This window comes from Telopea speciosissima, chromosome 6, assembly GCF_018873765.1.
Source record: "Telopea speciosissima isolate NSW1024214 ecotype Mountain lineage chromosome 6, Tspe_v1, whole genome shotgun sequence".
NCBI classification, from domain to species: Eukaryota; Viridiplantae; Streptophyta; class Magnoliopsida; order Proteales; family Proteaceae; genus Telopea; species Telopea speciosissima.
The window spans coordinates 52,879,775-52,903,336 of record NC_057921.1 but is presented as its reverse complement, the minus strand read 5'-3'; the positions used below and the strand labels follow the sequence as shown (position 1 = coordinate 52,903,336).

Sequence of the window (23,562 nt, the reverse complement as noted above, 5' to 3'; positions counted from 1 at the left end):
TGTTTTCACATGTGCCCTGGTAAGCATGCGCTTTGTCACAACCGTGCATTGAGTCACACTCATTTACAACCTTTGCAGTTGTAGTCTTTCCATTCTTTGCAGTTCTCCGCACCATCTTACCACAACGACTACCACCGGCATACCAACCTGTGGAGAGAGCAACGATACGTTCGGAGTTGGAATGGAATGTCCCATCATATAATGAGATGACGACCATATGAACAGAATGCCCAATTTCACCCTAATCGTGAACACATTTTAGGTTAAGACATATGGACAATCAAAGGCCATTAATATCATGCACCCATTAACATAAATAAACTATTTATTTATTGATTTGATTGACACACTTCCAACATACTTACTATCCACTTAAAAAAGCAAAGGCACAAACTACAAATACAATTATAAGTAAGACAAGATGAGTGTCCTTATTTCAATCTAGGGATCTCTCTAACAATACCAATTATTCCCTAGTGGACAACTTAATTACTTAGAAGCTAGACAGAGGAAACTTGGGCCATGGTCCATGTAACATCTACCACACCTAAGTCTTTGTTAAGCCCCAAAGCTTTCCACACAGCATCAGAAGCATCAACTATATTGTTATGACATGGAGGTAGGCCAGCATGCTCTTTGTCACAACCGTGCATTGAGTCACACTCATCTACAACCTTTGCAGTTGTAGTCTTTCCATTCTTTGCAGTTATCCGAACCATCTTACCACAACGACTACCACCTGCATACCAACCTGTGGAGAGAGCAACCACACGTTCGGAGTTGGAATGGAATTTCTCATCACATTTTGAAGGATCTCCACCATCACCACCCTCACTAAAATCGTTGTTTGTAAGTTTGGCAGGTGTGGAAGAAGTGACCTTAGGAGAGCATTTATATGTGGTATAGGTCTTGCTCCGACAGTGGAGGGTGCCGGCCGGTTTGCATTTGCCACCGCTGCCGGGGGATGGACTGGGGTTGGAACATGTGTGGGTGCCAAGATCAGGGTCGTCATTGCACTTTCCATTGATGCAGATGAGATTACCACTGCAATCGTTGAGAGTGTTACATGACTCTCCACAGGAAGAGAGAGAACTTGTAAGGTAAGGAAGCAGAAGGATAATAGAGAGGGGAGCTAACACTGTGAAGGCCATTGCAATACTTTCTTGTTTGTTGACACTTTCTTGATTGGTATGGATTTGATTAAAATGGTGGAAGGAGGGCCTGAATTTATAGAAGTTTCTTGCCATTTTTTTTTAAGGGGGGCGGTGGAGGGGATTTTTATCCCCTCAAGTTCCGTGGACATATAGATCAGCTCCATGATGGACATGGATTCTCAGGTAGACACATGTGGATCTCTAAGGCCCACACTCCATGGGGCCCAAAATGATGAACTATAACCTTTAGCTAATAAATGTGGGTATGGATATGTATGATTATTATAGGGATTTAGATTTCAATACTATTCTAAAAGATACAATAAAAAAATGTCACATTTAATGTGTATTTAGTACAATCGTTTTCAAAAAGTTTGTTGAGTGGAATTTTTTTTTATTTTATTTTTTTGGGTGGGGGGGGGGGAGGCAAAGGATGGTTGCTAGCTGCATGGCATTTGCACCAGTGTGGGGGTCAATGAAGTTTCGTAAGAGCATTCAACAGGAATGTGATTTTTTATTTCATGTGAGATAGGACGGTCATTTTGCCCTTCTTGTATCTGATGCATATGTCATGTAATTTGCTAGTCTTCTTTGTCCTTTTTTTGTTTTTCTGAAAAATATATAGTTGTAGAGTTTCAAATCTCCAACAACCATGGGTAAAATTAGGGCATACTATCATACACATTAGTATACATTAGTGATAGAGGTTTCCTAGAAAGTTAGGTATCGTGCTAATCTCCCAAGGAATTTTCTCGAATCTAAATTCCCTGAAGTAAAAGGCTAAGTAAAGAATATTCTCTACTACTGACTGATCCCCTACTAATATGTTATGAAATGTGTGAATTATGAAAGCACGCATTTACCAAACAAAATAATATGTACAATATATATTTATCAAAAATATCTTGAAGTGAATTCGATTCAATTTTGGTTTTTTAGTTTTGATTATTTAATTAACAAAATATAATAGCCTATTATACATTCCCCCCAATGGATTTCCTTCTCCTTTTGCTTTATGTTTGTACACTGCATCTTAGAGTGTTCACTCCGTTTCTCTTATAAAAACAAAAGTTTTGATTTCATGTTCTCCCACAGGAGAATTATTGGCCTTCAGAATTGGCCAAATACCAGTGTTGTGGAAATTTGTATCATGGAGCACGTGAATAACGCGAACGAGCTCCTTCGCCGCCTATGCTTTCTTTTTACCTACGATGCTTTTGGCCGTGTGATCGCGAACAAGCTCCTTTCGCCGCATATGCTTTCCTTTTACTTAGGATGCTTACGCACGTCTCCTCAATCCATTTGCCATTATTGGCCTTGACCCTCCTTTCCTCCCCTGCTTTGATCCTCTCTAATGGCTTTAGGGTTTCTTTGTTTAAAAAAAAGAAGAGGAAAGGGATGAAAGGGATGAAAGGGATGAAAGGTCAGGGCTCTGTCTAGTGTATAATATATTTTTTAATATTAGTTAAAAGCGGTAGATTCTCTGATCGGTGGAGGAGAAAAAGAAGGGCTAAGATTCTTGGAGGGGTATTTTGGATAACTCAAATAATGGAGGGGGGTGGGGAGGTCATTTTGACTAAAGAGTGTCAAAATCTAGCACGAATCCGCGAAATTGAATTTAAACCAAACCGAATCCAAACCAATATAAACTTACTATATCATGTTTCGGATTGGGGTTTGTGACAACAAAACCAAATCGGAGTATTGAAACCAATAAGACATCCAATCGAACTAAAAAATTGAATCGAAAACAATATAACTCGATAAGAAACCTATATCAGCCGAAACAACAATTTAAAAATAAAAAAAAAAAAAAAATATTTTTTTTTCATATTTTTTAATGTATTAACATGACAAATCGAAACCAACCCGAATTCAAATCGATAGTAAACCAATACAAAATCGAAACTGGTACACCCTTATTGGATCATGTTTTGAACTCTCTCATTCTCACACCAAAATTGGTAAAATCGATCGATTGACACCCCTATTTTTTACCTTTGATTGCTTAAGACCACCTCTGCTTTGTCGAGCAGAGAATTTTCTTATTTAATTAAAATTAAAAAAAATAATTAAATAATATATATTATATTTCTAGGGGTATCAAAAAAAAACTCAGCCAGCCCATAACCACCCTGAGCTCGGACAGGGCCTGGGCCCAGTTTTTCAACCCGTAGCCAGATTTTGATCATTTTGATCAACAATCAAATTGGTATGTGGCAGAAGTTTCAGCAGTATAGGACATAGGTGGATCTTGCCTATATAAGGCTTGCAAGGTTTTGCTACTTGTTCTATGGTGGTACATTGGATTTAACCAATTAACCATGCTCCGATAACAGTGTTTGATGCTCTGCAGCAGCACGTTCTTGCCTATATCAATGTCCAACAAATAAAAATATAATTTTAAGATGAAAGTTTTCATGTGTAATCACGTGAAAATGTTATTGCTCGTGGGATTTGCCAAATGGGCTTTTAGTTTTCCTAGGTGTAGCACGACCGGTGATATCTTATGCTTCATGGGATTGCCAAGTGGGTTTTAAGTATTCCTAGGTTTGGTTTTTGAATTGGGAGTTTTTCTTTCTAAAAATACTCTTTCCTATATTAGGCTCCATTTGTTTCGATTTAATTTACCTGAAAATTTTCATTTTAAAAATAATTAGATGTAAAATTTTAAATGTTGGAAAGTATTGTAGAAAACTTTTCATCATATAAAATTTTACATTTACAAAATAAAATTTATCGTGGAAGGACTTAGATCCTCTCCAACTCACCAGCTCCTTCAGCATGCATTCAACACCTTGGCACGCACTCTATTGAGTACCTCCAGCCGTCGAATGCACGCAACAGAGATCTCTTTCTGCATTTTGGACGATTAAGATTTGACTGATGGGCTCGTTTGCACTAAAAAAATATGTACTACGATCTGCAGTAAATAAAATGAGCACAATTACCCATTTGAAATAATCATAACATCTCGTTATAAAAGGAATGTCTATTTTTTTATTTAGTAAAATATAAGAGGAAGTCAATGGTAGGAACCTCTGGTGCATTAGTTTTCTTCCCCCTCCCCCTAATTTTAATGAGAAACAAGAAGATTGTAACCTTAATTCCCTCTTTTACACCTACATTGAATACAATATTAAATATAATATTAAATAGCTTTCGAAAATTAAAAAAAGACAAAAAACGTAAGATTATAAATTTGTTAGTTCACCACCTTTTTTTTTTTTTTTTTTGGATGCATCTGTTTGTTATCGGGACTTTTGTATCCTTCATACAATGATGTGGCACTAAATTAAGAAGGCTAATAATGTGATTTCACAATTGGAGGGAGAGAGTGCCTCACTGTGAGACCAAATGAGAGGGGAAAGGTAAGATCCACCTCCTCTCCAAGGAGCCCAACACCTAGGAGGGGCATCCAAGGGTTGGGCTATGTTGCACACATCTCAACACACGTCTAGTAAGCCCATCGAGATATGTGCAGTACAACCCAATGGCTGGATGCCCCCCTGGGATCCTTGGAGAGGAGCTCAATCCTCTAAGGCGAGCTGGAGAGGAGAGAGCGCCTTAGAGGACAGAGATACAGTGGTGCAGGCATGGGGTACCTTCTGGTTCTTCCTCTTCCCAAATCCTTGAGCTCTTCTCCTTTCTTCTCCAATTCTATCTTCTCTGGCTACAGCAACACCTAGCGAGAGAACAACCTTCAAAACCCAAGCCCTCCTCTCCAACTACTAGATGGTTCGTGGAAACACAGAGCATGAATTGATCTTCGACATCTATTCCAATTCTAGGTTTCAACACTTGTTTAGTTGTTGGGCTATTTTTCCGTCCTGCCATCCTCTTCAGGTTACAAAGCATCGGCCATGGATTTTGAAGGTCGGAGAGGAGAGATTAGCATGGATTTTGGTCGGTGGGTTGGATTACTATTTAAAATGGAATGCAGACAGTGAGAAGAATATGAGATTTGATCAGTTTAGGAATTCCAAAAAAAAAAAAAACAAAAAAAAACAAGAGAGATTATTTATGAGGAGAAATTAGCGTGAATGATTAAGACAAGCCATACCCACCGAAATGCTTGGAGTGTTGGCACAAACAAGGTAGTTAAATTGTAAGTTTCAAATTGGCCACGCTTCACACAATCAAATCCGCGTTTGTTTTTAAATCGGTTAATTGGGCTAAAGTGTCTTCAATTTCATTTACTCCATGCTGCTGAGAATTTGGTTTTTACGGAGCTTCAAACAAAGTTGTTGCTCACTGTTTGGAAACCATTAAACCTCTTTGCTATTAAAGCTAGTTTTGTGGAATTTTTTATGTTCTGGATTGTGCTCTTGTGGATCCTACGATGAAATGATGGAAATCATAGAGGAATCTGGTTCTCACCATTCCCCTCTTCTTATCCATCTAAAAAGGAGGGAGGGGTAGTGGTAAATTATAAAAAACATTTGGTCTAATTACAATACTTGTAATAAATAAATCCGACTACAATGTAACCGGGCTGGATACAAATAGGTTTACCTTTTTCTTTTTTTTTTTGTTTCTTTTGAAAAACACAACATGTTAGTTCACCACCCAAGGTGATGAGTTATTCCCAATTTTAATAATTGCAAGAAACTTGTATAAATTCAGACCCTCGTTCCACCATTTTCAATCAACCTATTTTTAGAGAAAGGGTACTTCGATCAACAAGAAAGAATTACAATGGCCCTGAAAGTGTTAGGTCCCCTGTCTATTATCCTTCTGCTTCTTCCTTACGTTGCTAATGCTGTCTCCTCCTGTGGAGAATCATGTAACACTCTCGACGATTGCAGTGGTAATCTCATCTGCATCAATGGAAACTGCAATGACGACCCTGATGTTGGCTCACACGAATGCTCCGGCAGTGGCGGTGGCGGAGGATGCAGTCCTGCCGGCAACCTCCAGTGTGGGGACAACACCTATACCACATATACTTGCTCTCCTCGGGTCACTTCTTCTACAGCTGCCAAACTTACAAACAACGATTTTAGTGAGGGTGGTGATGGTGGAAGTCCTTCAGAATGTGATGGGAACTTCCATGACAACTCCGAACGTGTCGTCGCTCTTTCCACAGGATGGTATGCCGGTGGTAGTCGTTGTGGGAAGATGATAAGTATAACTGCCAAGAATGGAAAGACCACAACTGCTAAGGTTGTGGACGAGTGTGACTCAATGAACGGCTGTGACGACGAGCATGCTGGCCAACCTCCATGTCATAACAATATAGTTGATGCTTCTGATGCTGTGTGGAAAGCTTTGGGGCTTAACAAAGACATAGGTGTAGTAGATATTACATGGGCCATGGCCAATCAAGTATGACCATCGTTTAATTTGCTTGTAATCTTTGGATCGGACTCGGTATCCCCATGAACCGGACCAAATCTGACGTATTTGCCCTTTCTTTTTAATAAAATTTGACTTCTTTTACGTTTTTACCTTTGGGGATCGTAGCCCGTGGATTGGTATCAGATCAATCAAGAATCGAGATATTGGTACGATATTTTTTTGTTTGATTGTGATACAATTAGTCTTTTTGAATTATATAACCCACACGCAAGTTATAGTGAGCATTAGTTTGTCGATCGCTAAAGAATTAGCATGGGTTAATATATGGGTGCAAATTTCAGCCTGAACCAGTTAGATCGATCGAAATTAACGACTGGTTCAGGCAAGACCAAACTGAACCAAACTCTTAACGGACTAACTTTGGTTTGGGCTTATACCAAACCGGTAGAAACGGAAACTGACCAGACTAAACGAAATGGACCGACCAACAGTTTCAGCACTATAGGTGGATCTTGCCTATATAACCTAGCTTGGATTTATCCAACCATGCTTTGATCACAGTGTCTGACGCTCTACATGTGCAGCAGCACGCTCTTGCCTATATCAATGCCCAGCAAATAATAATATAATTTTAAGATGAAGGTTTTCATGTGCATGCACGAGTCCACCTGAAAATGTCAAGTGGGCTTTAAGTTTTCCTAGGTGTATTGTTCATGGGATTGCCATGTGGGCTTTAAGTTGTCCTAGGTTTGGTTTTTGGAGTCTTCCTTTCTCTTTCCTTTTGTAAAAGCTTTTAGGGAAAAAGATCTATGTCCGGGAGTGTGGCCTATGCCAGCACTCTCATGAGTCTATCTCTTTCCTTTCCATGTGAAAAGATACCTCTGCCACCTTGTTCTAAGGAGGAGAGAGATAGACTCATGGGAGTGCTGGTGTAAGCCACACTCCCGTACAAAAAACTATTTCTCAAACTTTTATACCCTATTGTGGGAGACTCAGATCCTCTCCAACGTGCTAGTCCCTCCAATGCGCATCCAACGGCTGGGAGTACCCGGGTACACATCTTGAGTGCTTCCAACCGTCGAATGCACGCTAGAGAGATATCTTTCTGTGTTGTGGATGAATAATATTTGGCTGATGAGCTAGTTTACACTTTTCAAGGAAAAAAAAAATGTATTATGATCCGCCTTAAATATAGTGAGATGAGATTAATTACCACTTGAAATAATCAAAACATCCCCTTATAAAAGAAAGTCAATGATTGGAATCTCTCGTGCATTAATTCCCTTCCTCCCTCGGATCAGGCTCCTCTATGGCGTAGGGGTGCAGGCCGCACATCTTGTGGCGCAGCACCATAGTTCGCCACATGGACAAGTTCCCCTTTGGAGTGTCTGGATCAAGCTAAAAAAGCTGAGCGTGGTGCACATGCAATGTTAAGAAAGATTTTTTAGATTAAAAAAAAAATTCATAAAGATCCTAAAATGGCAGGAGCCTTGTACGTGTGCCTTTTTTATTGTTAAATCAATTCTGATATCTAGAAATTCAACCAAACGGGGATCAATGAAATGAAATGTTGAATCCCATTGTGCACATGCCCTGCCAACCCAAATGTTGAATCCAATCGTGCACATGCCATGTCAACCATCATTGAAGAGCCCACAAGTCCACAACTTCAATAAAGCCTCATTACTCTCATCAAAAACGAAAAATTATCGCTCCCAGTACTACTAGGGGTGTTGTGCGCATCGTGCGGTGCAGCATCGCCCATGTGTGCATAGTGGGGTTGTACAGTAGGCCCCACTATACACACATGGGCGATGCTACGCCACACAATGCGCACAACATCCCCAATAGAACCGGGGGCGATAAAGGTCCATCAAAAACCGAAATAACCCCAAGTAAAGCCCCTTTACCAAAAATAAAAGAAAGAAAATCTTTTTTGTAACAAAGGTTGTCTTATTCCTAAAAATCATTTAATATAGTATTTAAGGGTTAATTACATAATACCCTCTGATTTTCAAATGAAACTCAATTCAACCCTTGGTTTTTTAAAATACTCAATCCTTCCCCTCCAAACTAACGATGTTAACTTAAATCAAACTACAAAGTGAAATGATAATTTTAACCTCAACCAAAAAAGAAATGACAATTGAGATACCCAACGTTTGTAGAAAATGCACTATACATACCTGGTACCCTCTCTGTTTCTGCTGCTCTTCTTTTCCTTCTTCTTGTTGTCACAGCCACAACCATGATCGAAACCATGGCTGAAACCCCTATCCGAGGCAAATCAGTCACCGCACGGAGGTTGGACCGTTGATGGAACTTCACCGGAGCTCCGTGACCGTTCGGTGCTATTGACTAATATAACGAATTGAATTAATAAGCACTTTGATTAAATCAAAACCCTAAACCTAATTGCTTGACTGTAAGATCGCAGGGATTCGAAAACAAATGCAGTGTTAAAGCATTGGCAAAGCAACAGAGACTCAGTGGGGAGCTTCAATGGCGGAGAAGCCGCAACCGGTTCGTGTTTTGTACTGTCCGGTTTGCAATCTCCCCGCAGAATACTGTGAATTTGGACCGGATTTTGAGAAATGCAAGCCCTGGCTGATTGAAAACGCTCCCGAGTTGTATCCCGATCTCATCAAAGGTAAAACCCTTCTTTTGTTTTTGTCTTATTTGATCTGTTGTTGTTTTGAACTTTGGGAAGTCCAAAATCTCGATCTTTACTATTGGAATGGCGTTCATCTTATACTCTCTCCCGAAGTTGGTATATTCATTTATTTAAAGTTTGATAATTTCAGAAGCAAATGAGAAGAAAGCAGTTAAGGTTTCCTCACAGTTCCAATCGGTTGGAATTTCTTCCGCTGGCGTTGATGGGACCTTTGTAGTGGGTATTAAAATCCTCTGCAGTACTGGTGGGGCGGCAGTGCACATTCGACGGCACTGTAGAGGCCATGTGTGCCATGTTTTAATTAACAAAATATAAGACCTCACATATCCTTTTAGGGTTTTTAGATCTAGAGTAAACAAGTAACTTTACATGATCAAGGCTAGTTTAGGGATTTAAAAATATTTAATTGGCTGACATCATCACTTAACAGTATAAAACTAACAGTAGGGACTACTTTGTCATATTGGGGTCTAAACCAAAGGGTGATTTAAGCATTTTCAAAATCAGAGGTTGATTTGCGTTTCGTTTGAAAATCAGGGGTGACATGTAATTTACCCAGTATTTAATGCAAGGATAAAATTCAACCCCTCTCAGTAACCTCCTTAATTTTTTAATAACTGCAAGAAACTTGTATAAATTCAGGCCCTCCCACCATTTTAATTCACTCAACCTAATTTTGTAGAAAGGCGCAACAAGAAAGCATTACAATGGCCCTGAGAGTGTTAGGTCCCTTGTCTATTATCCTTCTGCTTCTTCCTTACCTTACTAATGCTCAAACCTACTGTGGAGAGCCATGTAGCACTCACGATGATTGCCTAGGTAACCTTGTCTGCATCAATGGGCAGTGCAATGAAAACCCTCGTTTTGGTATCCCCTTCTGCTTCAAATCCCCCAACCCCACAATTCCAATGGTCATTAACACCGGATGTGGCATTGCGGCCGGCACCGTCCAATGTAGGGACAAGACCTATTACACATATACTTGCTCTCCACCGGTCACTTCTTCCACACATGCCCAACTTACAAACAAAGATTTTAGCAAGCAGGGTGGTAATGGTAGCAGATATCGATCACAATGTGATGGGCACCACTATTCCAACTCTGAACCTATTGTTGCTCTCTCCACCGGATGGTATGCCGGTCATTGTGGCAAGATGATCCAGATAACTGCCGATAATGGTTACACCACAACAGCTAAGGTTGTGGACGAGTGTGACTCAATGCATGGTTGTGATAAAGAGCATGGTGACCGACCTCCATGTGATAACAATATAATTGATGCTTCTGATGCTGTGTGGAACGATTTGGACCTTAACAAAGATGTAGGTACGGTACATGTTACATGGGCCATGGCCTATATAGTATGAGAAGCTTAACATTTCATATTATCATTTGTTATTTAAGTTGTCCATTGGAATTGGGAGGCCGGCCAAGTTGCAGAATCTATATATGTAATTGTTAGAGATACTTAAAATGAAATAAGGACTTCCTTTATCTATTATTAACAATCGGGTTTGTAGTTTGTATTTTTTTTGGGGGGGGGGGTTGTAGAATAGATAAATATATCTAACGAACCACTGATTAGAAAAAACAACACAGCAGAATGGTGAGTCGTTGCAAGAGAAAAACTAAGAAAAATTACACACAAGACAACGATTTTATTTGATTCACTCCCAAGAAGGTAGGTTACATCCACGATAGAGCGATAGTCGAGATCCATTATTTATGTGAAGAAAAATACAAAACCTCTCTCACAACCTCACATCTCTCAAACAGATAACCACTATATATATATCTAGATACAATTTAGAGAAAATCCTAACCCACGAAAGTACAAAATTGTCCCTTCCCTAGAAGCTCATCCAGTCTGATTCGAGTTCCAAACCAACATATAGTTATATATCAAATCAAAGATCTCGACGAGGTCTTCAGGGGTCAGCCCCTCTGGCGCTGAAGTATGTATTTTTTGGCTTTTCTTACGTGTTTTGAAGACGAAATAGTCCGCCAAAATAGCAACAGTGCTTTCTAGATTAGAACTGAGGAAAACAGGCTTCACCAATAACAACACCAAATACAAGGAATCCCCAATGGGGGGAGGGAAAGAATAGAGGATAAGAGAAGGAAAAGGAAGGTAGGGTGGGGTGGGAACCACTGGTTAACACCACACATCAATCCCCTAAACAGAGGAAATTAATTAAAAGAAAGAGGTTGGCAGATTCCAAGCTCAAACAATGAGCTTATTCTTACTCGTTCTAGGTACATCAGCCAATGAAGAACCAATTTTACCACGCAATGGCATCCCATATTTGCTTGTTAGTTCTTAGACTTGAGAGTACATGGTAGATAGATAGTGTTACAAAAAGCAAACATATATTATACCCACAAGGTCACAACAGGGTCTTCCCACCAAAAGAGGATCTAATCAATCTCCATTCCTTATCAAAAGCAAGAATGTTCCTTTAGAGTCGGCCAGCATTTTCCTGATGATATCTATCCAGATCGATCGAACAGGAGAAAAGACAGTCAAAGAAGATCTGCTCCTCCGACTCCGACCGGTTCCAACAAAGAATATGGTTATCTGAGGGGGAGATTTGCTTATGAGAGCACCGCTTAATTATCTCTGTTTTGTTGGACAAAATTTTGCTACTACAGTTGTAGCAGGAATGTTCTTGCTACCTGCTGACAGTCAAGAAAATGGAACCTTAAGGATATGTTAGAAAATACTAAAATCTAAGAGGGTATATATGAATCCAAAGAGGAAGTGAATTTTTTTTCCTACTTTGCTCGTTTCTTACCTCATCCCCTCTATTTATGTTGCTCATCCACTTTAACATCCTCATTTCAGTTGCACTTATTTTATTATGTGATGTTTTCTTTGTTATGTAATACTATGTTCATACAACTAGCAGAGAAATATCTACTTTGTACAAATTTCGTTATACAAGGAAGCATGGCATACATGGGATGGTATATTTGATTGAATGTGAGTAAATAAATTTATATATATTGTATCCAAAATTTTTACTACTATATATTCAATTGTCAAAATTGTCGCATCATCCTTCCATGTTGCAAAAATAAGTTTGCATAGCATATAACATTTTATATTCTATTTCGTAGAGTATAAAACATTTTCTACTACAATGTAAATATAGTATTATTAAAATTGAGATGGCTTAAAATACTAGCTCTTCATTAAAAAAAAATTTGACTCACCCATTTTAAAATATTAGTACCTTTGTAAGAGATCAACGAAGCAATGTTAAATCCTTAATTACGATATTATGGTTTCTTACGTCCCCGATTATTTCAACATAATTTTTATTATTATTATTGCTTATATATTTATGGAAAAGGAATAGACACACCTTTCATGTGCGGTAAGTGATACCCTAGTGGACGGGGCATCATGCATATAAGAATGGCATGATGGCCACTTCAAAGGGGGGGAGAGAGATAGACGCAGTGGACGCTAGCTTGCAGTATACCAACAGTGCGTCCAGTCTTTTTCCTATATTTTATTTTATTTTATTCAAAAATATAGCATTCTTTTAGTTCAACATGAACAATAAGCACATTTGAACATGATTTAGTGGGGGAAGAATCCAACCATCTGGTGGGGTGGAGTACTCTATGGGTGGTAAGAGAGCCAACGATTAAGATACCATCACTATTTTGAAAAAGAACATCTTGAAATTTGAAATGATTGTTGTTTCCAATTATTTGTATTGCATTTCTAGAAATAGACAATCTCAGACAGAGGGGAGGACCCGGCCCCCTTGTATAAATTTACAATTGCTAAAATCCTATAAGAGAAATTAATGAGGAAAAATTAATAAAATTGCCTTAAATAAAGTCCAAAATTCATGAATTGATCGTATTTTGTCATAAAATATCTTGTATTTGAAGATGGTATGAAAACGACTTGATTTGGACATAATTTTATGTGAATTTTTACCTTATGGGCCTCAAAGAATTTTTCGACCAATTTTTTTGTCTAAATCCGTTCCCAAACCCATTGGATAGTACTCGGAGTATCACAATGACGCTTAGTTCTCGAAAATCAGAATTACGGATTGAAAGCTATGATTTTTCAAAGATTTAAGGAAAAATCCCCCAATAATAAATAACAAACCGGTTTGGATTTCTATATTAGTAATGACAATTCTTAATTATCTTTCTAATAATAATTTCTTTCCTTAAATACTTTTGAAAGGTTGTGTGATATGGTTTTTGAATTGGAACAAAACTACAATATTTTGCACAAAATCATATCTTTTACAATAAAATAGAGGTATGATTTTATAGAAATTAGATTCTAAACCCAATATAGTGCAGATGAAAAAATTCTTTTTCTCAACATCTCCCTCCATTGGAATGAAATCTCATCTCACATGAAGATCCTCATCCACTGATCATGATCAAAAAATTTATGGCCAATCATAGAGGTATTAAATGAATAGGTTGAACTAATAGGACGGGGTAGGATCCCACTGGGATTCTGCCTAACATGCCACGTGTTACTCTAACACCATATTCCCAACACAATATTTATCACCATATGCACTGCCAAGTAGGTGTAACCAATAATACCCATATTACGCAGTTGATTGCGCATCAGTCCCCCATTGTACAATATCACGTGGTACACTATAGTGCATGTGTAAAATTACTGTCAAAATCCTAATGTATCAAAATTGCCATCACAGAGATTCTGTAATTCTGATTGGACCGAGAAAATATTTTTAAAAATGTTTGTAAAAATAAATAATTTTCAAAACACTTTGACAAAATACCACTGAATCTGGATTTATGTCCAATCTATTACAAATATTCTTTCCTGATTATGGCAATGGATTTCATGTTGAGCATCTCTTTCGAATATGGTCAAACTAATATTATGAATCTAGTGCACCGACATATAGTCAGAAAGATATCAACAGTTGGTGCATCAAAACACACAATGCATATTTGCACCTATTAGGACCACTCAGATCAAGGATCGAACCTACACTACATATGAGAATTTTATTTCAATTAAATCGTCAGTAACTCACATGAGAAGTTCTCAAATGTTCCGATTCAATATAAACACAATATGTACATTCACACTTGTGCTCTTGAATCATCATTCTTAGGTACACACAATGTGACAACCATATAAATGAGGTGTCCAATCCCATCCCTAATCATGAATAGTTTTAAGTTAAAAAACCTACGAACTATCCGGGCACAATAATAAATCATGCTAAATAATTTAATTTAAAAATACTCATGTTTGTTGGACAAACTTCCAACATTGTAAGTATATGTAAATGTAAGTCCGCAAAAAGATGAAGAAACAAATGACCATGACTTACTAATACTTGTTTATCTAGTTATCTAATTAGCTGAGTAAATTAAGAAACAAATTACCAAGATGTAGTAATCCCACGGCAGATGTTTATCAAAATATCAGCTGACTCAATACAAAGTTAAGAGTTACATTGTTGTACTTCATTTAACATTCAATTAATGTAAACTTCTGAATGAACAAGAACTCTGAGGATAAAAGCCAATAATAATAAATAAATAAATAAAAAGTCACACAAAGAAGAGTTACAAAAGCTCACATAAGCATCATGTAGCACCAAATGATGTTACAAAGGCAACCAAGAGAGATGTACTAATCTTTTTAAGAGAGTGAGAACTTCAAGTGTTGATGAATTGAGCTAGATGATAGAGTAGGCTGAGGTGTACCAATGGGTACTCTCCTTAAAACCTTAAACGTCTCCTACAGGTGCAACCGGGTGTATGCGAGTAGGCCTCCAAGATACAACAGCCTTGTTGGCTTCCGGTGGTAGAGATGCACTCCACTACTACAAATTCCTTCGAGAACTCCAAAGTTGTACTCAAGCTACACTTGGATGTAATGCAAGCGGAAAAACTCTATAGTGATTCTTCAATAAACAAGAAGTATAATGGTATATGAGTATGAGAGAGAGAGAGAGAGAGAGTGTGGATCTGTATCCCCTCAATGTGTCTGCCACTCAATTTCCTCAATTCCATCTAATAAGGTGGCAGAAATGACCACCCTACCCTCTGCCTAAACTAACTGTCGGGGTGGGGTCCACCTCCCTCTATTAGAGGGAATTGAGGAAATTGACAGGGAGGGAAATTGAAGTGATATTCTTCCGAGATAGAGTAGCGCATATTTGTGCATACAATTGAAAGCACCCACTTCATCTATTTATAGAGGTGGATGCATCCCTTCAAGGCATCTCATGGAATGAGTACATCTATTCATTTGGATGGATAGGGTTAAAAGATTTCAATCCAAACACTCATATGTAAGTGTCTCTTAAAAGTATCCCATGGTGTAGATGTGTCTCTTGGTTTCAATGGATTGGATTAAAAGATTCTAATCTAAGTGCTATGAATACGTCTGTGCAAATGGATGTCTCTTTAAAGAGACATCCATTACGTAAAAACTTGGTTAATAAATTAAATCCAAAAATGATTAATACATGATTAAGCCAAAAATGAGGCCAACTTTGAACCAAAAAGAATAATCCAAAACTGGGGCTAACTTTGAACCAAAAAGAATATATTAAATCTACTACGTTTAAAGGCAATTTCTATTTAGCAGTAGCACTAAACCTTACGTCCTATGTGCAAACCAAACACTATGTATTTTACTCAGGTTTATAAGTATCTTTTCCTACTATTTTCATTATAAAAAAAAAAAAAGGGAATATATTAAATCAACCACATCGCATTGCCACGATCGATTCAACGTGTACGCATATGCCTCTATCATTTCTCTTTCCACGTTTAGTGATTTACCTAAAAACTCATGAAAACAAAAAAAAACGAGTATTATGGGAGGGATATCGAAAAAAACAACAAAAAAAAAGACTTGATTTTATGAAACTTTATCAAAGGAGGTCTGGTCCCCACTAGGCCCGCAAACAGCAAGAGGGAACCAAACCCTTCCGGGACCTGAAGGAAGACCAAAAATAGGAGGTGGGGGGGTCGAAAGGGCATGGGGGGGTGCGCCCCAAAGCCCGGTGACCGCCACTGTGCCTTTCTAAACAAAGAAGAAACCGCGACCCTTGTTTGGGCATCTGACCTTTTTTGCTTTTGAAAACCGGAAACCTCCCCTTGTCCCCTCTCTTCTTCTCCCCTCCCTCTCTTTTTTGTTTTGGAAGAGGGGGGGAGGAGATGGGGGGGTGGTGTGGTCCTCGCTCGGGTTATAAAAGGGGGGGCTTTTGGGTGCATCAACACCTTACGTGGGGGTGGGCGGGGGCCCAGGGAGGGGTGCTGGTCTCGAGGGGGGGAGGGGGAGTAATTTACTATATTATTAAATATATTTAATTCAACACATCACGATACTGTTAGGCATCCTGACTGATGCTGGGATATAACACAAACCTAAATTAGGATGAGAGTTGATAACCTGTGGGCCCCACAAGGGACCACCAGTCGATTCTTAATGGGTTCAGCCAACCACACCTTTGAAGAGAGCAATTCTATGGGGGAAACAGTCATATATATATATATATATACATGTCCTTAACTTATTTGTTTAGTTTTCCAAAAAAAAAATTATTTGTTTATTTATTTTTTAGAATTTCTTTTGCGCAGCCACCCACGTGTAGTATAAACGTGCTTCTTGCACAAACTGGAATGCTGGTGATATACATTTGATTAATTAAGAGAGGATTCAACTGCAAGTGGTTCACTTGATTCAAATAACTTTGCTTGTAAACTTTTTTTTTTTTTTTTTTTCTTTGAAGGGAGGGGTTTGGTTGTGGTTTATTGCAAGATACACTCTCATAGGCATAAGCATCATGAAGGTATTATGGTTGTTACCAAAAAAAAAAAAAAAGGTATTATGGTCAATCCATTGGTTAGTATTTTTGTGATTATTAATTCTTGTTTACAGTATAATTAGAAAACCAGGATTTCTGACTCGACTTATCCTTAAAAAAAACCTGGTGATTCGGCCTTGTCAAATCTGGTCAAGATGAGTCACGATTTTTTTTAATTGATTATAACAAATATGTATAAATTAGTAAAAATTTTAAAAATATATATACAAAAAAATGTGGGAAAATTACAAGAAAAAAATCAAAAAATTACTTATTAATGCATTTTGAGTTTATACTATTGAACAAGAGAAGGGAGACGAAGAGTTGAGAGTTTCTTATTGGTTTAGAATAAAGATTTACTATTTTACTCGATTTAGTTTCTAAATGAATCAGCTTTATGGTTTTTTTAAAAATGATTAAACTCGTCAAGTCTATCATGACTCGGGTATAAATAGTGAGTCTTATTTGACTCGGACGATCTATGACCGAGTTTCATCATTTTTTTACCCCGACCTAGTCGATCTACACAACTCTTGACCAGGTATTCCAAAATTTTGACTCAACTCAGATGACTCGGCCTAATCAAAACTCAGTTTTCCAACTATGCCTACTTTACACATTAAAATACACTCTCTAATGCTCGTTCCAGCCCATGAATGACAAGGAGAGTTCCCTGAACCAAGTTTACCCCTTTTTTTTTTCTCTTCTTCTTTTCTTTTTTTTTATTTATTTTTTGGTACTGTAGTCTGTAGACATAGCAGTTAGGCAAAGAGCAGAAAATCTGTGTAAGAAAGTGTACAATTTAGTATGGCTCAATTTCATCAAGGGAGGATGTTGTGAAATGGTAAAAATATGATAACTGCAAAAAGATCTTATTATTGACTTTTGCTGAATATTAGATTTTTTTTTTTACTTTAACTAATGTCATATATATTTAATAATACTACATAAAATTTAGAAGGTTCAGCACTGCATTTTTGGCCAGACAGGCGACACTATTTTTTGTTTTTGGGGCCAAATTTCATCATTCCATTAACTTGTTGCTCGTGTCTCAAATCTAATACAAAAAATGAAATAAAATCTGTTATGATTAAATATTAACTTTCTCTCAACTATTGAAACAGTACGAGAAAAAGGGCAGAAAAAAGAAACATTATGGAAAACATTTATTCAAGTTGGACTTTTCTCAATTTGATCTCTTGGGTGAGACCTTAATAAGATAGGCCTTGATCCTCTTTTCTTTTGATGAAGTGACATGTTATTAGGAATCCAAACCCAAAATACCAGCTTAGTAATATAAAAATAAATAAAAATATTTCTCAATTTGTTTTTTCTTCTTTTTTTTGTTTTTCTTTTTTTCTTTTTTTCTAGAGGTCTTCCCCTTGGCTAACCTATTTGACAATTCTATTGTTTCTTTCTTCTTCTTTTATTATATATTCATTCATCCAAAAAAAAATATATGAAAAAAAGAACGCTACCTAGTCACGTGGCCTTCGCCCTAATATAGGTGGATGCGAAATGACCAACCTACGCCCATGGAAAGGTAGAAATTCCGTCGCCCATTATGCTTGCATGCATGCATACTTCCAGTGGCCCTGTTCTGGTGCCAAGGCCTCACAATCAGGTAGCGTTCTCTTATCCCCCCCCCCCCTCCAAATATATATACATATAGGGAAAGAGATCTCTACTTGGTCGCATGGTCTCTACATAAACATCTGGGTCAATGGGTGAGCACACCCAGGTATCTGCCTAGGGGGCAAAGGCATCATTTCACAGTGCCCTGTGAGAGGACGTAGGAAACATCACCAAGTAGAGATATTTTTCCCATATATATATATATATATATGAACGAGAGAACACTAATTGGGCCTCTAGAGCCTCCATGCACGCACTGACTGATGGGAGCGCGTATGCAAGCATCGATCTAAGTAGAATTTCTGTCTTTACATGGGAACAGAACGATTCTATGTTTAGATGCAGGAGCCACACGATCAGATAGCATCCTTTCTCCCTATATATATATCGTTTGGAGCCACTCAAGTTGTCCGATTGAATATAATACCCACATGGTGACAGTGACACCCACAATTTCCAAGGGTTAACGATCTTTCGATAGACTGAGATATATCCATATATGGGTAACAATATTAGCTACAGTTTTTTTCTGAGGTTAATGGGTGACTCAATAGGAGATTGGGTCAATTTGAAGAGTGGTTGAAGTTTCTACTCTCAAAAAAAAAAAAAAACAGAAAAAGAAAGAAGAAGTGGTTGAAGTCAAGTTAGGTTCATTTGGTCTAAAGTCCATCTATAAAGTATTTCTTTTATTCTTTTATTTTTTTTTTTTTTCTCTTTTTCTTTTTTCATCATTCATTTCATATAAGGGCAGCTTGGTGAAGTGAACCCTAATTTTAAACTGAGCAATACAGTGTTGGTTAGATGTTCCCAGTGAGAAGTTGGAGCAAATCATTAGAAAAAGTGACCAAAGCACCCAGGTGACGAGAAGATGAATATAAAGAAACAAAGCTGTCACCTTCAACTAATGGGAAGGCCAAAATAGTCCTCCTATTCAGGCAATCAACAAAGCACTCATTTCCATTCGAGACCTTATATTGCCTTTTTGGCTCTACCCAGTGGCTCTGTTACTGCTTAGCAATTTAACTTGGCTCCTGGTTGCTTAAGGAGGATCGGTACCTGGGGATTTTTTTTTTTTCTTTCCTCTTAAAAAGTAAAAAAGTTTTTCTTTACAAATCTAAGGTCATCATTACTCCACGCTTAATTGTTGAAAGTTCAAAATACCCTCCAGTGTTTATTAGCACTCATCTAAACCATTGATCACCGTCGGTAATAGAATTTTCTGAAAACTCGGTCTAAATAAGTATTCCATACAAGTAAGATGTCAAAATCAAACCGAAACCATTTACCGAAATCGAACCAAACCATTTAAATCGAAACCATAAAACCGTTTACTAAATGGTTCGGGTATGATTTTAAAATTGAGACCGTTTAATTAAGCGATTTGAACCAGACCAATTAGCACCCTTACATAAAAGTGCAAAAGAACAATGTGTAAGCTATATCACCAAATATTAAAGGTTGTTGATACCCATATCTTGATCAATTGGACAACTATGTTCTATTGGGACTCGGCCGGGTAGAGTTCATCCTTAAATGCTAGCTATTGAGGAGTGGGTACACATTCAAGCCTTTATAATTCTTCACATCGGGCTACTCACATCCAATGTGGGATTATTACTTTCGTGTGAAAGCTTCTAACATAAAGTAGCACTATCTCAAGAAAGCTATAGGGTGACATATTGTCTAACCCCGGCCCTATGGCTTTCAAAGATGATGATGATGAGCTAATTAAGGGCACTGAGCATGCCAATTTACAAGCATGCATATGCTAATCTTTGAGTTAATGGTTGCAAAGAGTGTGTTAATTAATCTAATGTCTGAGTTGTTAAGAATTCCATTGGTCCTTTCTACTTAGATACCCAACTGTGAATTAATATTATCCAAATTAAAGAGTTTAGCTCATGGTGACATCTTGATCTCCACAAATCCATTAATTTTGAATCATCATGAAGAAGAGTTAAAAATCTTTGAGATTTGATTTATTGATCGATGGTGACAAATCGTATAAAGGAATGTTTGGTCATGATAGATGAGTGGCTCCAATTGGAACACGAGAAGGGGCCTTAATAAGTAGACGCATGGCAGCTTGAGGTAAAATAACAAACAGACCCTTAGCTCTTCCATTTTTTACATAACTACATCACAATAGCACAGAAGCTGAGGCAGTGTGACAGCAATGAGAAGCTATAAAATAATTAAAGGGAGAAAAAGGATTAAGAAGATGATGTTTGTTTAACTCCAAAAAGGAAATGATTAATTAATAAAGCCTCATTCTTTAAAATTACCTAAACAACTTTATAATCAATATTGTTAGTGGATTTGGACCTTCTTACAAGTACTAAGCACCATATAAACATGCGTGCAAGTTTGTTTATAATCCACCCACCATTAGAAAAAACCAAACATGAAGAAGAAGAAGAAGATTAACATCATTAAAGATTGATGAAAGGGCATTATTAGAGCCATGAAGCTTAATCTAAAAAGAACAAGAAGAAGAAAAGGAAAAGTTAAAGATGAATATGGTGTTAGATGGACTTATCCACTTTAAACCAATTAGTTAAAAAGATCTAATGACCTTAAGAGGAGAAAAACAAATACTAAATTAGCAAGAAAGTTTGGTTTAATTTAGTGGAGTGAAGTGGAGACAAAACCCACATGGTACAAGTGAAGGTACACGAAATTGCGAGAACCATGATGGGAAGCTGAAAAGGTTCTTAAAATGGTGAAAAAGAAAGAAAGACAGAAAGAAAAGGGCAAAAAGGAAAAGGGAAATAATATCTCACAAGCTCACACCCACAAGGGGAAGATTGGAGGATTTGCTTTTGGATGAGTTGACGGCATCGGGTGGGGTTGTGGGCGTGGTGCCCAGCACCCACGCTCGTTTGTTACCCGGACCCACTTGTATTTTTTATTCTGCGCTTATGTTTCTCTGTCTATCGCTCTCACTTTTTTTCCTATGTTTGGGTTGATGAGCAGAGATGAGTGTGACAGTAAAAATGGGTATCCGTTAAATCAAGTACCCATGTCCCTCTCCTCCTAAAAAAAGCTGGAATCTCATCTGTTTCATGTGCCCAATATGTCCTCAATGTGTTTGTATTTACTAGTGTGGCATGGTCATGATGGAGGAATATTATTGGAATTTTCTTGCTCTATTCTTTGTCATTTCTCTTCGTCTTCCTCTAGGGTAGGCTATGTTTGGTTGTCAAGAAATGAAAAAAAAAAAAAAAAGAATATACATGTATAAGACAAACATCATGACACAATGATTGATTTATGTCTCTCTCTTCTCAAATAAATTTTCTTTTTTATCCATTTCTAACCAACCAAACATAGCCTTAGTATAATGCAATATAAGTAAATGGAAATGGATACAATAGAGCATACCCAATACACGAAGCTCCCGCCATTACAAAGTTTGGGGAGGGTTATAATGTACACAGTCTTACCCTCGCTTCATGGAAAGGTAGTTTCTCAACTCAAACCCACAACCACTAGATCACAATGGAGCAAACTTACCGTTGTTTCAAGACTCAAGACCCACCTTTAAATGAAAATGGATAAGATATTATTGCAAAATCTTTTGATAACAAAAAATTTGATTTCATGATGTCATTCTAGTTTTTATTCTAGTTGTTCCATAATATATAGATGTCAGTGTGTTTTTTACTAATGATTATATATCTTGACTCTTTGAGTACCCCTAACATCTGAACCTTAAGGATGGCCATATAATGTGAGGATTCTAGAACAAATATTTTTAGTGGAAGACCCAAATCAAAGTACATATCTCTCATATCTCTCCTACCCATGACAAGATTTACTAAACAGCAGATAGTGGACTTTCTTGATTAACGAATAATCACTAATTGTTAAATGCTATGTTTACTACCTAGGTAATCAGTTCACACTTCACAGTAGTTTCTCCATTTTTCCATTCAGATATGGGGTCATGGTCTCTAGAAATCATATGGGAATACAATCTTATCCATTTGTTCTTAGGTAATCAAACATTTAAGAGCTATATTAAAATATAAAGTATACTAAGAGAACAGTAAGAAGCTTTTGTTTTATGGGGCATCCAACCACAATTTTTTTCTGTAAAAAATACATTTACACACAAATATCAGTTTTATTTTAGCAAGTTGGCCATTAAATAGCTTTAAAAAATTAGATATGGATAGACATAAGTTGAGTATTGCTTGAGTGGTGACCCATGGGATCTGAGTTAAAAAAGACATATTGAATGAGCATAGTTGAATTTTGTCCTTTTCTCTTAGTCATGGTTATTTTATGAATATGGAGCTAATAATTTGTTATAATTTAATCTTGTTGGGTTCTTTCCAAGTGGTCGTCGAGTCACTAATTAAATTATTTTCTCATAATGTTTTCATTTCTTTCTTATTATAGATATAGGCATACTCTATTTACCCAAAAAACAGATTTAGGCATGCTCTCAAACTCTCTTCTTGCGTCATAAGGTGTGGTCATCTTATTTGGGTGAATATGTTTTTAAAGTAGAGTGAGCCAAAAAAAAAAAAAAAAAAAAAAAAAATAAAAATTATATATATGATTAAAATATATATATATATATATATATATATATATTTAAAAAACAAAAAAAAAAAAAAAACCCTATTCTGAGATTGACTTCAACCCAACCCCATTACTTTTCCCCTCTTGCATTGCATTTCCATAACATTCCCCTGCATAAAAAAATCATTTCTTCCCACGATATGAACTTTCTCTCATCTCATGTAGGCATTATTTGATCTCAAAGTCTCAATTGATGCCCTTAAGTTGCAATAACATGACCCCCATGAATGCACAACCATAGATGGATGATACATGACATGCCCATGAATGCATATATAAGTAAACCTATGCCAGCAGGAAAACTGTCTATATACATGCCATATATGCATGCATGAGATGCAGGGCCTTCTTG

At 37.3% G+C, this 23,562-nt stretch overlaps 2 protein-coding genes across 2 annotated transcripts; one reads left to right on the top strand and one right to left on the bottom strand.

The window, feature by feature from the left end:
• Positions 1-500: 500 nt before the first annotated feature.
• Positions 501-1,210, bottom strand: LOC122665919 (kiwellin-like). The gene has a single exon (XM_043862047.1). The coding sequence runs from the start codon at positions 1,149-1,151 to the stop codon at positions 501-503; it is 651 nt and encodes a 216-aa protein (XP_043717982.1). The 5' UTR covers positions 1,152-1,210.
• A 4,633-nt stretch (positions 1,211-5,843) lies between these two features.
• LOC122665918 (kiwellin-like) lies at positions 5,844-10,496 on the top strand. Its single transcript, XM_043862046.1, has 2 exons — positions 5,844-6,447; positions 10,456-10,496. The coding sequence occupies exons 1-2, from the start codon at positions 5,853-5,855 to the stop codon at positions 10,494-10,496; spliced, it is 636 nt and encodes a 211-aa protein (XP_043717981.1). The 5' UTR covers positions 5,844-5,852.
• Positions 10,497-23,562: the final 13,066 nt, after the last annotated feature.